Below are 16,251 nucleotides of genomic sequence, written 5' to 3' on the forward strand. Positions count from 1 at the left end.
CCCAGATGTGGACTATTCTTATTTTATTGGACTTGACAGCAGCATTTGACACTGTAGATAACAACACTTTAGTGGCTCGGTTATGCTGCCTACTGTGTATCTGTGGTACTGCATCGGAGTGGTTCAAGTCCTATCTGTCGGACAGAAGCATGAGTGTGAGTTTAGGAAATGCTGAATCCAGCTCTGCTCCACTTCCTTATGGGATTCCACAGGGGTCGATTTTAGGGCCTTTGCTTTTCTCTTTGTATTTACTGCCCCTGGGATCAGTCTTGAGAAGGCATGGCATCTCATTTCACTTTTATGCCGATGATAGTGAGATATTTATGCCTCTTTAAAAGAAAAACACCTTCTCCATTGGTCCTTTTTCAGCATGTCTGGAAGACGTCAAATCCTGGTTGGGTCTAAACTCCCTACATCTTAATGAAGAAAAAAACTGAAGTAATGTTTGGTCCCCGTGGAGCTTGTGAACCCCTGCCTGCTGATTTTGGGCCTTTGGCAGCTTTTTTTTTTTTTTTAAAGTCAACAGTTTCAAACTTGGGTTTTAAGATGGACTGTGATTTTAAACTTGATCAGTAAATCACCTCTGTAGTGAAGTCGAGCTTTTTCCACATCAGACAGCTGGCGAAAGTAAAACCTTTTCTCGCACAACAGTAATCCATGCCTTCATTTCATCTCGGCTGGATTACTGTCACGCCCTTTATTTTGGGGCGAGTCAGTCCTCCCTCGCACGCCTCCTAACTGGAGTACATAAGACGGAGCACATAACACCCATCCTGGCCTCCCTCCACTGGCTGCCAGTAAACTACAGGATTCATTTTAAGATTGTTTTTTATTTGTTTTTAAATCTTTACATGGTCTGGGTCCCCCTCACCTCTCTGAGCTCCTCCACCCCCACACTCCTACCCGGTGCCTCAGGTCAGCTGACCTGCTGCTCCTGGACGTACCGAGCTCCAAACAGAAGCTCAGAGGGGACAGAGATTTTACTGTTGCCGGTCCAAAACTGTGGAATGAGTTTCCCCTCCACATTAGACAAGCCTCCTCCCTGTCCATTTTTTAAAACCCATTTTTATTCCTTGGCCTTCAACCCAACGTAAGACAGTTTCCGGTCATTGTGCTGCAGTTCAGTTTTATTATCAGTTTTTACTTACTATTTATTCAGTTTGTTTTTTTGTTTTATTTCCATATTTCTTGTATGACCTGTTGTTTTATTGTGTTATTTATTTGCCATTTAACAGTTTTATTCTGTTTTTATTTTGGCTGATTGTGTCCACCACTTTGTTTCTACTCTGGTTGTTTTAAAGGCCTTTAGAAATAAAGTTGAGTTGATGACGTCCTGTTTTTATTTACTTTCTGGAAACTGGGTTCATTTATGACGTTTGTTCAGCTTTCTGTCTTCTACAGGGAATAAAACACGAGTTGATCAGATGTGGATTTACTTCAGCATGGAAGAAACAGTCAGAGATTAGTGAGAGATCTTTATTAGTCACAGTGTTACAAGGAGAAAGGAACAAACGTGGACACACCTTCATGTGGTCACCTGACCCTTCACTGACCAGCTGGCAGGTCTCAGAGGACAGGTCGGTGTGAAAAGACAGTGAGGACGACGCAATGTCTCCTCTCTGGTTAAACAACAAACTTAAAGTGATAAAGATTAAAAAACTTCTTCCATCCAGGAAATCTTTCAGGAGTGAACTATAAACTACAGAACAAAGACAAAAATGTTCCCTTCGGGATCAGGTCCTCTGAGCCGGTCCTGATCCAGTCCAGCCTCATGATCCGTTCCTGCTGCAGCTACAAACTTTGGTTCAATCGAAGTGATCAGCTGCTGTCTGACATCAGCTTCACACCAGCAGGAATTTAGAATCCCAGTTATAATTTCATGTTTTAGTTGGATCTTTCCAAATGTGATTCCTTCTTTTCCTGACCAGACGGATCAATCGGGAGGTTTCCTCTTACGACACAAAGACGCGCCATCTGGGATCGTTTCCACAGAGACGTGAACAGGTGAGGACGTGTCAGACACAATCCTTCAGTAAAACAGAGTTTCTGTCGGATCAGAGGCATTGATCTGCTCCCACATCCACAGCAGACGGATTAAAGGTGGAAAACTGGTTAAACCAGGAAAACTAGAGCTAACACACATCTCTGAACAGACTAACCGGTGGGAAAAGTCATCGCCGTCTGTTCCGGATGGGAGGAACATCTAAACATCCTGAACTCAGCCAAGGAACGAAAACTTTCTGTGGAATGTGGTGGAAGGGGAGAGTCGGGAAGGGGGGCGTCGGGAAGGGGGGTGTTGAGAAGGGGAGTGTCGGGAAAGAGGACGCTGGGAAGGGGAGTGTCGGGAAAGGGGAGCGTCGGGAAGGGGAGTGTTGGGAAGGGGAGCGTTGGGAAGGGGAGCGTCGGGAAGGGGGGCGTTGGGAAGGGGAGTGTCGGGAAGGGGGGCGTTGGGAAGGGGAGTGTCGGGAAAGGGGGCGTTGGGATGGGGAGTATCGGGAAGGGGCAGTGTTGGGAAGGGGAGTATCGGGAAGGGGGTGTTGGGAAGGGGCGGCGTTGGGAAGGGGAGCGTTGGGAAGGGGGTGTTGGGATGGGGAGTATTGGGAAGGGGCGGCGTTGGGAAGGGGAGCGTTGGGAAGGGCAGCGTCGGGAAGGGGAGTGTCGGGAAAGAGGACGCTGGGAAGGGGAGTGTCGGGAAAGGGGGCGTTGGGATGGGGAGTGTCGGGAAAGGGGGCGTTGGGATGGGGAGTATCGGGAAGGGGCGGCGTTGGGAAGGGGAGTATCGGGAAGGGGGTGTTGGGATGGGGAGTATCGGGAAGGGGAGCGTTGGGAAGGGGAGTGTCGGGAAGGGGGGCGTCGGGAAGGGGAGCGTTGGGAAGGGGAGTGTCGGGAAAGAGGACGCTGGGAAGGGGAGTGTCGGGAAAGGGGGTGTTGGGATGGGGAGTATCGGGAAGGGGCGGCGTTGGGAAGGGGAGTGTCGGGAAGGGGGGCGTTGGGATGGGGAGTATCGGGAAGGGGACGTAAAGAAGGGGAGTTTTCGGCAATGGGAGTTTTTGGGAAGGGGGGTGTCAGGAAGAGGAGCGTCGGGGAGCGCTCAGCCCTCCCTCGGTGTGACCCGGGGCTCAGCCAGTGAGGTCTGGATGATGCTGATGATGGACTCTGCTCCTTCTCCCTCCAGGAGGCTGCGATGGTCTCCCTCGATGACGTGAACAGAGACCTTACCGTCGCAGACCTAAAACAGACATTTCACACACAGATTAGAACCAGAACCATCAGAACCAGAACCAGTAACAGCTAAAACCCAGTAGAGCATCTGTTCCTCATCAGGCTGTAAAATGAAGTAAAACTTCATCATCCAGCAGATCAGAGAAGCTCCTGCAGAACCACTAAGTCCAAGTTAGGATCCAGGTGACCCGATCAGTCTCTCTCGTGGTTCTGGAGGAACTTTGGTCCACTCTGTGGTTTCGGAAGTTCTCTGAAGGTCCCACCACAGTCTCCCAGTCAGGATCAGGTCTGGACTTTAACTGGGCCACACTGAGACCTCCTCCTCCAGCCTGTCTGGTTCCTGCAGTCAGGACCAGGTCTGGACTCGGACTGGATCGTGTCGGCACCATGTCTCTGTGTTTGGGATCTTCGTCCTGCTTCATGAGACGTTTCAGAAAAGCTGTGAGACAGACGGACTCACATCCGACTCGGAGGACTTCATGGTCCATCAGGGACCAGATCATCATCCCTCCACCACCGTGCTGACGGCTGCTATGAGGCGTTTAAGGACCAAACATGTCCACGCTGGTCTGGTCTGTCCAGAGGACATTGTTCCAGAAGTCTGCTGGTTTGTTCAAATGCAGCTCTGCAGACTAAACCATCCTGCCATGTTTCCCAACAAGCCGTACTGGTTCAGTCTTCTCTAACTGGTCTGTCATGAACTTTAACATCTAACCAGCTGACTGAGACCTGCAGAGTCTGACAAATGGAAAATTATTTGGTACAAAAGACAAATAAAAATATAAAACAATACCTAACTGAATAACTGAAACTAAAAATATGTCATAAAAAATGCTGAAATGAACCTCGACGCCTCTCCAGACACCTCTACGATCGTTGCTGATGTCTTTCAGCTTGGCGTCGTGTTGACACACCTGAACCTTTAAAGCTTCAGAAGATAATCTTGTTCAGAAACATTTTATTTTTACTCTGGGTGAAGCGGTTCCTCGTCCTGATAGTAGTCTATACATTCTGTAATCATGAACAATGAGAAATATAGTCAGACCCTCAGTTTACTGTAAATCTGTAACTCTGACCAATCCAAACGTTCCGACCCAAATGGAGTTGTTCATTTCTTATATTTCGTAGCTTCTTCTCCCGGCTCCCCTCCTCCCCCTCCAGCAGCACATACCTGATAGCCACACCCTGCATATAAACAGCGTGTTAGGATGAAAATACAAAGTAGTGAAGAAGAAGCTCAGAAGGCAAACATGGCTGAGAAAATGCAGGAAGGATTTCCCGACCCGGCTCGGTTTATTTGCCTCCTCCTGCTAAACAGCCGAGAAAGAGAAAATCGTTGCTGCGAATAAAAAAGCCTCGGATCACGCAAGGAGACGAACCAGAGGGGGAGGAGCCAGGGCAGGGGGAGGAGACGAACCAGAGGGGGAGGAGCCAGGGCAGGGGGAGGAGCAGAACCAGAGGGGGAGGAGCCAAGACAGGGCGCCACATTCACATCTTGCTCCCGAACATGACCTATCCCGGCTTTAACAGGTGAGTTCACACTGACGATAAATTAATCAGAACCCTAAAGGAGCAACATCACACATGGTGGAGGAACAGATGTTTACACCTGATGAGGAACAGCGGAGCTTCATTTAGATGTGTGTGTGTGTGTGTGTGTGTGTGTGTTACCTCGCCCAGTTTATAGTCAGCTCCCAGGTTCTGCTCGTACTCGCTGCTGGTTTTGGCGCGCAGCAGCATCACGTTGCCGTGGTATTTGGTGGCAGGAACGTATCCGTCGGCGGCCTTCAGCTTGTGGTAGAAGGTGGAGGCGGCGAAGTGCAGCGACTCGCGGCTGATGTTCTGGTGGCTGGAGGTGATCATGTCCACGGCCACGTCCACACGGGCCTCCAGGTCCGACAGCGGCAGCAGAGTCTCCAACAGCTGCAGAGGGACACGGGGAAAGGGAGCGTTGTCATAGAAACCAGAGTATCTTCACAATGAAGCTTCCTGAATGGTTCTGATGCTGAACGTGTCCCAGACTATCTCTGTCACATGTTCACTGTTTATCGTCAGTCCGGTCCGTTGGTCCGGGCCCGGTGACCCAGTCACATGTCCTGATGAAGAGGAGTGATGAGGAGGAGTACCTTGTTGTATTCGATGCCGGTGAACTGCTGGATGAAGGCACACAGAGCCTCAGTCTCGGCTTCAGACTCGTTTCCTGGAGTCAGTTTGGATCTGTAGCTCTGAAAAGCAAAGAATTCACCAAACGGATTAGAACCAAGAAGTCTCTGATGCCCGTTGACCCTTAAAACTCCTCTTGGACACCATCGTCTCCTAGCAACATCGCTTCCATCATCACCAGAGTCTCAGAGCAGCACTGTGTTACTCTGGGGGTGAACTGTGATGGACAGCTTATCCTTCAGATCCGGGATCCTCCATCCAGGTTCTGGAGGGGCTCTGCGGGTTTTACGTGATTAAAGACCTTGCTTCAGGTGGTCTACGGAAGTTTTCCAGGCATTTTATGTCCCGTTCAGGAGCTTTACAATCCCGACACAACGTGTGTCTGTTCAGATCCATAACACCATTTTTCATCACATTTTCATCTCTACATGTTGCTAAGAGACCTCTATTTTCACCTGGACATGATGATGAAGACACTTCCTGTCAGACTTTCCACCAATCAGAGAGCTTAAACTGACAGTAGTGTCCAATCAGGAGCAGCAAAAGATCAATAAGTGATGAGAAAAGAATAGAATTAATGATCCTCTGGCTGATCTGAACTCAATATTTTCATTTGTACAGTTGTGCTCATATTTATTCATTAAAGAAGGAAAAAAAACAGCTGCCTGTAAAATAAGCTGAAATTGACTAAAGTAATAATAAAATGTTATGAAAATCATTACATTATTTTCTAATTCTGGTTCAATAGAAATATTTTTTCTTAAAAAGCAAACAAATAAGATAATTTATTACATATTCCATCAGTCATAAAATAATATTTAGTTGAAGAATCCTTTAATGTTTCCGCTCCAGTCAGGTGTTTTCTGTTCCTCTCAGTCAGACTTCTGCACCTGTTGACAGGTATTTTGTCCCACTGTTCAACAGAAAAGTCTCTCATTTGTCCAGGACACATTTGTTTGGTTTTTTTTTTTCTTTCTTCAACTTAATTAAATGAAAAAACAGTGTCTTATATGACTAAATTATATTTTTGCAAATTATTAGTTATTGTTCCTTTTTTAAGTCTCCAGTTATTTGAGTGACTTTGTAAATTCAGCTTTTCTTTAATGAAAGGGGATGAAGACATGTGAGCACAACTGTATGTAATGCTAGGCGGACACTGCGATTTTGAGGCGATTTCACCAGGATTTTGCTGTCGCAGACGTCACGCTGCGTCATCGTGGAAACATGGTAGCGTCGGGATGTCCGGTCGGGAGGTTGGGAGGCGTACAGTGTGAGAACACTCAGGATTAATTGCTGCTACGTTCTAACGATGATGCTGCGACCTCCCGATCAAACTTCTGGCATGTCAGAAATGTTCGCCGTAGCCCGTACAGTGTGAGTGCCGTTACGTCACGATTCTACGTTCGCACCTGCGCAGAAGACGCCGGCGGAGCTTTAAACAATGGTGGGCAACCCCAACTTCAGACGTGTGCGGTGGACACAGCTGCTAGAAGAGAGATTAGGAGAGCTATGGAGAGAACACGAGGTTTTCTTTTTTTATTTTGTTTCAGCGCACACAACTGCAACAACTTGCTGCCTGCTCGCCATCTTGTTGTCAGGCACGCTGTGGTTGTCATGGGAACTAGGAACCTTTGTTTTTCGTTGTTCACACTCGAGCACGTCGTGCCGTCACACGCCGACTGATGCCGACAAGTAGTCGTGGTTGTCAATAATGGTGGCTGACAGCAGTCGTACAGTGTGAGTACACATGTCGTCGGGTCAGATAGAGTAGGAGGGACAAACCCGGTCGTGCAGCGGGAGCATTTCCCCAACAGTCAGATTTCTACAATCGCACAGTGTCCGCCCGGCATTAGAAAAAACTTCTCGGAGTTTTAAGTTTCAACGTCTTGTCAGAGAAAACTCTGTGTGTGTGTGTGTGTGTGTGTTTTTCCCCAACCTGTGTGTACGCTGCTACGTAGGAGTGTGAACCGTCAAACAGGAACAAATGATCCACGGGTTGGTTCTGGTTCTGCAGCTGAGAGCACATCTCAAATGCCACACAGGCTCCAAAGGAATACCCGGCGATCCGGTAAGGCCCGTCTGCCTGGAGCTGTCGGATGCAGCTGACGTAAAAAGCTGCCAGAGACTGGATGCTGTCCAGCGGGGCAGCTGGGAACAGACAAAAACCAGTCAGCACCACCTGGGTTTGGGTCATCTCCGGCTCAGAGTTCTGGTCCAGAGTCAGCATCCGGAACTTTCCGTACCTTTGGTGCACTGTAATCCGTAACACGGCACACGGAGTTTGGAGACCAGCGTCTTGAAGGCGGCGACGGAGCCCTCGATGGGATGCACCAGGAACAGGGGCCTCTCCGGACTTTGGACCTGGTTGAGTGGCGTCACGGTGGGACCGTGGGGGTTGACCAGCAGCTGGGTCACATCTGGTTCCAGTACGGCGCGAACGGCTTTCCGTTTGGCGGCAGCGCGGTCAGACTCTGGACGGTTTGGGAGAAACAAACACTGGTACGTAAAGTCAGATCCTACTGGTTTCAGACCAGTCTAACCATCAACCCGATCCACTAGCTGCTCTCTGGCAGAAGGAATGATCTTTACCACCGGGTCCTTCAGGCTTCTTCGTGGACAGCTCCCGCAGCTTGTTAATGGTGAGCTGGCGGATCTCCCTCATCGCCATGGCGATGTCGTAGTCCCGCTCCAAAGTCTGGCGAACCTCCACGCCCATCAAAGAGTCCAGACCCAAATCGGCCAATGAGGCGTCAGCATTCAGACTGCTGACATCCCGAACGCCTGCGGCGGAGGAAGGAACCGGATTAAACCGGATTCATCTCGTCCTGGTCAGAGAGGATGTCAACACTGGCTGGGATTACAGACCAGTAAGCTCAACTCAGGCGTTACTGGTTACACGCCGAGTTACTGGTTATACGACGAGTCACTGGTTTAAGATCTAGACTCCTTGGTTACATACAGAGTTACTGGTTTAAGATCAAGAGTCGAGTTACTGGTTCCAGGTCAAGTTGTTGGTTATAAACAGTCAGTGATTACTGATCAAGTTACTGGTTATAATCCAAACCAGTTAGAACAGCCTGAGTTACTGGTTCCATAACGAGTCGGTCGTTACAGACCGAGTCACTGATGAGTCAGTAAGTCAGCTCTAACTGCGGAAATGTTTAACCTACTCGTTGAGCCTCGTGTCAGGTTCAGCTTTAAAATGTAAATTTACTAAGAAACAAAGTAAAACTATAGAAAATCCTTCACTATCAAGTGGAGATTTATTCCCACAAAGTTTTATTTCCTTTATTTCCAAACACTCAGACCACAGCAGGCCTGAGCAGGTCCGGCTGTCCACACGACAAAGCCATCGTCATTCTGTTGCCATGGCGCTGAACGGGACCAGAGAGAAGAAACAAACAAAACCTCCACAAATCTGATGTCCTACCCAGAATGTGGGCGACGGCGTCCACCAGGTCTCTCTTGTTTCCCACCTCGCTCTTCACCGCCGTCCTCTCTGCCAGAACGAAGCTGGACATCACCGCCTGCTGCTGACACAGGAAGAAGTCCAGCACCTCCAGGCAGGAAGTGATGCGTTGGGGCAGCGTTCCACCGATCACAGCATCATTTCCACCCATCGTCTCCAGCACCACGCCCACGTCCCCGATGGCCCCCCACTGAACCGCCAAACCAGGCAGGCCATCATGGCGCCGCTTCTCACATACACGCTCCATCGTTGAGTTGGCGTAACCGTAGTTACTCTGGCCGGCGTTTCCACGGCCACAGCTGACTGAGGAGAAGGCCACGAAGTACCTGAGGTCTGGACAGGACCTTCTGGTCACTCTGAGGAGGGAAGGGACACCACAGCGTCAGCGTCCAGTCAGCAGCGGTGAAGTTCCAGCAGGAAACGCGTCTTACTTGTCCAGATTTATGGTTCCGTCACATTTCGGTTTGCAAACGTCAACAAAGAGCTCCGGGGTCAAATTCTCCAACATCCCGTCTTTCAGCACCTGATGACACATCGAACACACAAACGTCCAAATCTGGATGATCCAAACCTAATCTGATGGGCTTTAGACGGCGGCGGCGTGCGTTACCATGGCGAGATGGAAGACTCCTCCCACTGGACCGAGCTGGGAGGCCTCGGAGATCAGCTGTTCTGCTCCTCCCGGTGTGCTGACGTCCTTCGTGGACACCAGCACCGACACACCCTGGTCCCGAAGCTCCCGCACACGTTTGGCCTGATAACCTGCAGACAAACAAGCGGCGTTGGACACGTTCGTCCTGACAGGTCGATAAAAACACGACGAGTCGTAAATCCCACCGGGTCACGTTTCATTCCCAGCAGAAGAAAAACTTTTCAGATGCTGAAACTGGTACCGAGGAGAAGCTACCTGTCCTGATGCCAGATCGGGACGTCAGCACCAGTCTGCGGGCTCCTCTCTCCATCAGCCACTGCGCCAGCTCCAGACCGAAGCCCCCCAGGCCGCCGGTGATGACGTAGGAGTGGGACGGAGGGCAGAAGGTCCGACGGATGGCTGGAAGAGACAACGGGGAGGCGGGCTGAGCAGCCGGACCCGGTTCTTCACTGCGGATCTGGGGAAAAGACCAGAAACATTTGCAGGATGACGTGATGAGCCGTCAGAGGACCTGGAGAGTTCAGAGAGGACGCTGACCTTCAGGACCACTTTCCCGATGTGTCTGCCCTGAGCCATGAACCTGAACGCGTCCTCAACCTGGTCTCTCTGGAACACCGTCGTCCGTAGAGGCTGGACGACGCCTCCCACGATGCCCTCCTTCAGCAGCTGGGACACCTCCTCCCACTCCCTGTTGCCGTCCTCAAACAGAGCATCCAGCAGGATCCCATGAAAGGCCACGTTCTTCAGGAACAGAGCCATCCCTGAGGAGGAGGACAGCGCCGTAAGTCTGCTGCTGGAAAACCCCAACACAGAGCGAGTCTGGAGAGCCTCCCATCAGTCCATACGTCCAACCACGGCTTCACCTCGGGGGCGGCTCCAGCACTCTTCTCCATCTGGTTTAATCAGGATCCAGAAGTTTTATTTACATCTGGATCAAAACTGCAGGTTTTGTTCCAGATGTTAGAAAAGAAATCGTTTCGCTCTTTAAATAAACTTTACCGAAGAACAACCAGACTTCCTCCCAAGCTATCAGAAACCTGGAGACCATCTGCAGCTTCCTGCTCTGGTTCTGCAGCTGCTGGCGGGACCAGCCAGGATCATGTGCAGTCCACGTGTCAGAGGTCCAAAAGATCTTCCAACACGAGCTGGTCTCTGTGGAACCTCTTGGATCAGAGCTGGAAGCTTCTGATGGTACCAGACACTAAGTTCTGAAGGAACTGGGAGGTCTGAGTTCTGAAGGAGTCTGGGACTGACCTTCCCACCCGACTGGACCGGGCCTGGTCCTCGGAGCTGGACGGCAGTGTCAGAGGTCCAATCAGGTCAGTCAGCATCAGAACCGTTTGAACATCATCGCAGCTAACAGTTATTCTTCCGGTTCTGTCAAACCCGACCCATCAGAACCAGCCGACTACAACCCATCAGAACCAGCCGACCATAACCCGTCAGAACCAGCAGACTACAAACCATCAGAACCAGCAGACTACAACCCATCAGAACCAGCCGACCATAACCCGTCAGAACCAGCAGACTACAAACCATCAGAACCAGCAGACTACAACCCATCAGAACCAGCAGGAGGTTCTGTTAGATCCGTCCTCCTCGCTGAGGAGGAGGTGAGTGTTGGTGACAGGAAGATCGGCGGGGGAGGAGTTACCGAGCGGAGTGTTGTTGGAGAGGTCGTACTTCCCGATCTCCAGGAACCGTCCGTGTCTGGCGAGGCATCGAACGCTGGCCTGCAGCTTCTCCTCCGCCAGCGAGTTCAGCACCACGTCCACACCTGGAACACATCGCAGACGGTTTGTCTGTGAGCAGAAGCTGCTGCAGTCGTGTCCCGTCTCCGCGGCATCTGACCTTTTCCCTGCGTGCGCAGCAGGACGTGCTGCTCGAACGAGGAGTCTCTGGAGTTGGCGAAACTCTCCGCTGAGAGCTGCGGGAACTTCTCCTGGAGGTAGCGCCGCTTCTCGGCCGAACCTGCACAGTCCAAAACAGCAACCGTCCAATCAGCTCGGAGATGCAGCGGAGAGACAAACGCAGAAGAAGAAAACCCACCGACGGTGGTGAAAACTCTGCACTTCCTGCTGAGCGCCACGGCGATGGCGGCCTGACCCACGCCACCCGACCCGGAATGGACGAGGACCGTCTCACCAGGCCGCAGTCGGCCACGCACCACCAGGGAGTAGTAGGCGGTAGCATAGACCACTGGGACCGATGCCGCTTGTTCCAGAGTCCTGCACACACACACACACACACACACACACAGCTGTAGCAGATCACATGGCCTATAGACACACACACACACACACACAGGAAGTGATGTAAGTTGCTCACTGACCAGTGAGCTGGAACGTCCCACAGGAAGCGGCGGTCGGCGTCCACCACCGTGGCGAGACCTTTAGCTGGAAGAAGACCCATCACACGAAGTCCTGCAGGGTCACGGCCTGAAAACTCCATTCCCAGCATGCACTGCTGCAGCGCCAGGTCGCCTGAAGACGCAAACATCACAGCGCAAACACAGAAGAAGAAATAAGGCGGTAAGAAGAGAGGAGGAAGACGAGGAACGAGAAGAGAAAAAAAAACACAAAAGTAAAATAAAAATTTTAGAAAGGTGGAAAAAAATCTGCTGATGATGTGAATGAGCCGCACTCTTTCCTCCTCACCAGTAGGACTGGGTCAGACCAGCAGACTGGTTGGACTGGGAGGAGGACGAGGACAGCCGACCCGACCCGTTCCAGTCCCAGATTAACAGGAGGAAACTGGTTTCCACGGTGCCTCTGAATCTGAGCAGGATCTGAAGAGTCTGACCGGGTGCGTACCTGGGATGGCGTCCGGCGGCAGCTTCCCGGTTGCCAGCATGACGTCCCGGAAGTTGAGCGAGCTGTAGTAGACCTGGCAGAGCTGGACGGACGGGTCGGCGCTGACGAAGTGCCGGAGCGGCGAGGAGATCCAGCGCAGAGACGCCAGGTCACCTCGAGTCAACACGTTGACGTACGCAGCGTCTGTCGGCTCTTCCTTCAGATCTGAAGGAGATGCGCGCACACACACACACACACACACACACACACACAGAGTTTATAGAGATGCTGAACCTTCAGGAAGCGTAACGAGGACGGCGAAGACGGCGACTGATGAAACGTCTGCAGGTCATTAATAAACCTGCAGAAAGTTCTGAGTGAGCAGAAATGATGAAGATCTGATCCATCCGGGTCTCCAGAACTCTGGATCTGGATCTGGATCCCCAAATGGGGGTAGAGATCTGGATCGCTAAAGTTTTACAGCCAAAACCAGACAGTTCTGCTGCAGAGACCGGAAAGTTTGACCCAGATTTATCAGAACCAGAACCACATGACGATACCATGAGAGATGAGCTGATGTCTGAAGGTTCCCCACCGCCCGTCTCTGAACACGTTCATCGCCAGATCGCCGTCCAGGACCGTCTGAATGGACCGATGACCCGGCTGGAGAACCGGCGCCGCTGCAGACCCGTTCAGGTTGGACACGAAGATGCAGCTGAGGATGAAGAGCGAGGAAACTGACATCAATACACCAGATCCACATTCTATCATCGTGTTCTGACCCGTTTCCACGGTAACCGGAGGTCTTACCGTATCCGGCTGCCGCCCGGTTCCTGCCGAAGACAGTTGACCATTCCCACAATTCCAGAGTAAGGCTGAGACGCCGTCAACCACACGGGACGGTCCGAGTCCGACATCATCACCTGCTGCACACGCACACACAGGACCGAGTCAGGACCGAGTCAGGACCGAGTCAGAACTGAGTCAGGACCGAGTCAGGACCGAGTCAGAACCGAGTCAGGACCGAGTCAGAATTGAGTCAGAACCGAGTCAGGACCGAGTCAGGACCGAGTCAGGACTGAGTCAGGACAGAGTCAGGACCGAGTCAGAACCGAGTCAGGACCGAGTCAGAACTGAGTCAGAACCGAGTCAGGACCGAGTCAGGACCGAGTCAGGACCGAGTCAGGACCGAGTCAGAACGCTCCCTTCTGCTGACTCAGCACTTCCTGGTGGCTTCGCGCCATTTTTAAACAGGACGACGTCATCGTCATTCTGATCTCCTGCCGTCCCGTCAAACAGAACCAGAACATTTCTACGGGTTCTCCGGGACACACAGAACAGCTGTCAGTGACGTCACATCTGGAATATTTCTGCAGGATTGTCTCTGCATTTTCTGGAGTCTCTCCAGAGAGCTGCCAGATGATTTCCAGAGGACTTCCTGAGACCTTTAGCATTTTCATTTAGAATCTGCCAGCTCGGTTGTTTTCTGTTTCAGAGACGTTTACTTTCTTTTCATTCTTAGATGAAAAACATGTTCAGCTGAAGTTTCGGACCCACCTGAAGAGTTTCCACCCACTTGTAGTCGGCGCCCTCCACTGGGACGTAAACAGGCTGTTTACTCGGGGACTTCCGGCGACACAGGAAAAGGGCGGAGCCATAAAAGGACTTCCTGAAAGCCACCAGGTTCAGCGAAGCCTCGGAGAAAACCTTCTCCCACTCAGCCTGAGGAGAAAAACAGAAATCAGCGCGACATGAAGGATGTTGCTGATCACTTTATTGATCATTTCTGTCTTCTACTGGATTATTAACGACATGTGAGCGGTCTGAATGACCGACTGGACGGTGGTGGACCTCAGAAACCAGTCTGACCTGCGTGAGAAGTCCACCCTGGCTGCTGATCTGAGCCGAGCTGCTGAGGAAGGCCACCGTCTCCCCCACCGCCTCCCCCTTCAGCAGGGTGTGCAGCAGAACGAAGCCTTCCTCTCTGGCTCCAGAGGACAAGTTCGCCACCAGCGTCCCGGGTTCTGTCCTGAGCGGGCCCCACGCATGGTTACACAGAACCAGGTCCGCCGCCGACGCCAGACCTCCAGGAGCTGGGCTGACCAGAGGGTCCCACTGCGCCGAGGAGACAGACAGATCCTGCAGGGTGGCCTCCAGGGGGGCCAGGAGATCCAGGCTGGACGTTGTGGTGGTGTAGTCCACATGCATCATCGGCTGGATGTTGAGGAGGGGGACCACGCGAGGAAACAGCTGGCCATCGTCTGAGAGCGCCTGGAAGCATCGGCAGAGGCAACAGGTTTAGACTCAGAGTCTGGAGCATCGCGCCGAGTCAGGATCCGGGTTTAACCTTTACCTCCAGGACTCTGATCCGGCCAGGCGTAGAGTTTTCCACAGCGATGTCCAGGAAGTGTCTGAAGGCCGGATCGTCCAACAGACCCTGCAGCAGAGAGTCCTGCAGCAGACAGGCCCGCTCCTTCTCCACCACCTGCTCCAGTTCCGACTGCAGGTTCCCGTTCAGCTCCAGACCACAGAGGAGCGTCAGCAGGCGCAGCAGGTCGGGCTTCGATCCCTCAGGGACGGGAAGTCTGGCATCCGGCTCCGCCTGCAGACCCGGGATGGACAGCTGGACGCCGTGAGGAGCCAACTTCAGCTGCAGCTTACGGATCAGATCTGGACGGAAAAGACGGAAGAAAACATTCAGAAGACGACAAGAAGAGCATCTAAAAGTCCTGGGACAGTAGACCTTCGTTAGACCAGCCCTGCAGCCGACGGCGGTCTAACGGAGGTCTCTGACACTCAGGAACCCGGTTTACCTTTGCAGAGTCTCAGCTGTTCTGCTAGTTTCTGATTGGTTCTGAGGCACTCCGTCTCCACGTAGGGAACGAACACAAACTCCTCCAGAGTGGGCGGGGTCTGCTGCTGCTGCCTCCGGGGGGCCACGGTGGCGTGCAGACCGCTGATCTGGACTCCCCCAGCAACAATGTTGTCAAGGCAACGGTTGACGTTGACGTGGACAGCTGAGAGATGAGATGAGATGAGATTAACGGGGTTTATTGTGGGACTCTAAATGCAGCACAGCGAGCTCTGAGGCTTTCAGGAACTGAAGGTCTGCAGGAAGTCTGCCGGACCAGGATGGACCGGGAGCGCCACTTCATGTCCTCCATGTTCGGTTCATCTTCAAACTCACCTTTTTTTCCATCAATGTACTCGAAAACTTTTTCCACATGGAGAGCTGGATCGACGCAGACCGAGCGGATTCTGGTGGGTAACCGCAGACTACGACCCGGCAGCCCGACCACGATCATCTGCAGCATGGTGTCCAGAAACGTCACCCAGTTTCCCGTCCACTGCAGCTTCCCGCTGTCTCCTGGGAGCGGAAAGGAAAAGCAATGAAACTCAACACGAGCTGATAAAATCTTAGCATGACGTCTGTTCAGTCCGCTGAAAGACACGGGACACGTTCTGTCCCAGCTGGACTGCAGAGGAAGAAGATGTAGAAACGTGAGCTTTATCGTAGAAACGTGAGCGTTACCGTAGAAACGGGAGCGTTACTGTAGAAACATGAGTGTTACCATAGCAACGTGAGCGTTACTGTAGAAACATGAGCGCTACCTGCGTTGTTGGACTCCAGGATTCCCTGGAAGGTCTTCCCGTAGTCGTATCCTCGCAGCCGCAGCTCCTTGTACACGTCACCTGACTTCAGGAGAGTGTTGGAGTCGGAGTCGCTGGAAGATTCCTGGTTAATAAGATTCCGGAAAGAATCGAGGGCGGAATCCTCGAGAAGGCGGACCTTCCCTGAAAGGACAAGAAGAAAATCAGATTCACACTCGAACTGGTCTGCAGGACCAGGTCTCCAGGATCCTTTCCAAAGATCTTCCTGTTGGAGCCGTTCTCTGATCCCACAATTCTCCAACAAGTCCGGGATCTGGAGCGGATCCGTTCCTCCATCAGAT

General features: G+C 51.9%; 1 protein-coding gene across 1 annotated transcript in view; it reads right to left on the bottom strand.

Annotated features, from left to right (window-relative positions):
- Positions 1-3,030: 3,030 nt before the first annotated feature.
- The window catches only part of fasn (fatty acid synthase), a 36,315-nt gene continuing 23,094 nt past the window's right edge, over positions 3,031-16,251 (bottom strand). Inside the window, exons 19-42 of the mRNA XM_079261305.1 lie at positions 15,911-16,093; positions 15,486-15,665; positions 15,112-15,315; positions 14,652-14,968; positions 14,168-14,569; positions 13,856-14,020; positions 13,109-13,224; positions 12,859-13,013; positions 12,320-12,523; positions 11,839-11,989; positions 11,556-11,734; positions 11,358-11,477; positions 11,161-11,283; positions 10,044-10,267; positions 9,762-9,963; positions 9,465-9,616; positions 9,286-9,377; positions 8,816-9,210; positions 7,975-8,166; positions 7,629-7,856; positions 7,322-7,533; positions 5,349-5,447; positions 4,894-5,145; positions 3,031-3,229 (exon numbers count right to left, since the gene is read on the bottom strand). Of these exons, the coding sequence (XP_079117431.1) occupies positions 3,092-3,229; positions 4,894-5,145; positions 5,349-5,447; positions 7,322-7,533; positions 7,629-7,856; positions 7,975-8,166; positions 8,816-9,210; positions 9,286-9,377; positions 9,465-9,616; positions 9,762-9,963; positions 10,044-10,267; positions 11,161-11,283; positions 11,358-11,477; positions 11,556-11,734; positions 11,839-11,989; positions 12,320-12,523; positions 12,859-13,013; positions 13,109-13,224; positions 13,856-14,020; positions 14,168-14,569; positions 14,652-14,968; positions 15,112-15,315; positions 15,486-15,665; positions 15,911-16,093 (4,685 nt within the window). The 3' untranslated portion in view covers positions 3,031-3,091. The remainder of the gene's footprint in view (positions 3,230-4,893; positions 5,146-5,348; positions 5,448-7,321; positions 7,534-7,628; positions 7,857-7,974; positions 8,167-8,815; positions 9,211-9,285; positions 9,378-9,464; positions 9,617-9,761; positions 9,964-10,043; positions 10,268-11,160; positions 11,284-11,357; positions 11,478-11,555; positions 11,735-11,838; positions 11,990-12,319; positions 12,524-12,858; positions 13,014-13,108; positions 13,225-13,855; positions 14,021-14,167; positions 14,570-14,651; positions 14,969-15,111; positions 15,316-15,485; positions 15,666-15,910; positions 16,094-16,251) is intronic.

Source organism: Telmatherina bonti (genome assembly GCF_933228915.1).
Source record: "Telmatherina bonti genome assembly, chromosome: 21".
Taxonomy (NCBI): domain Eukaryota; kingdom Metazoa; phylum Chordata; class Actinopteri; order Atheriniformes; family Telmatherinidae; genus Telmatherina; species Telmatherina bonti.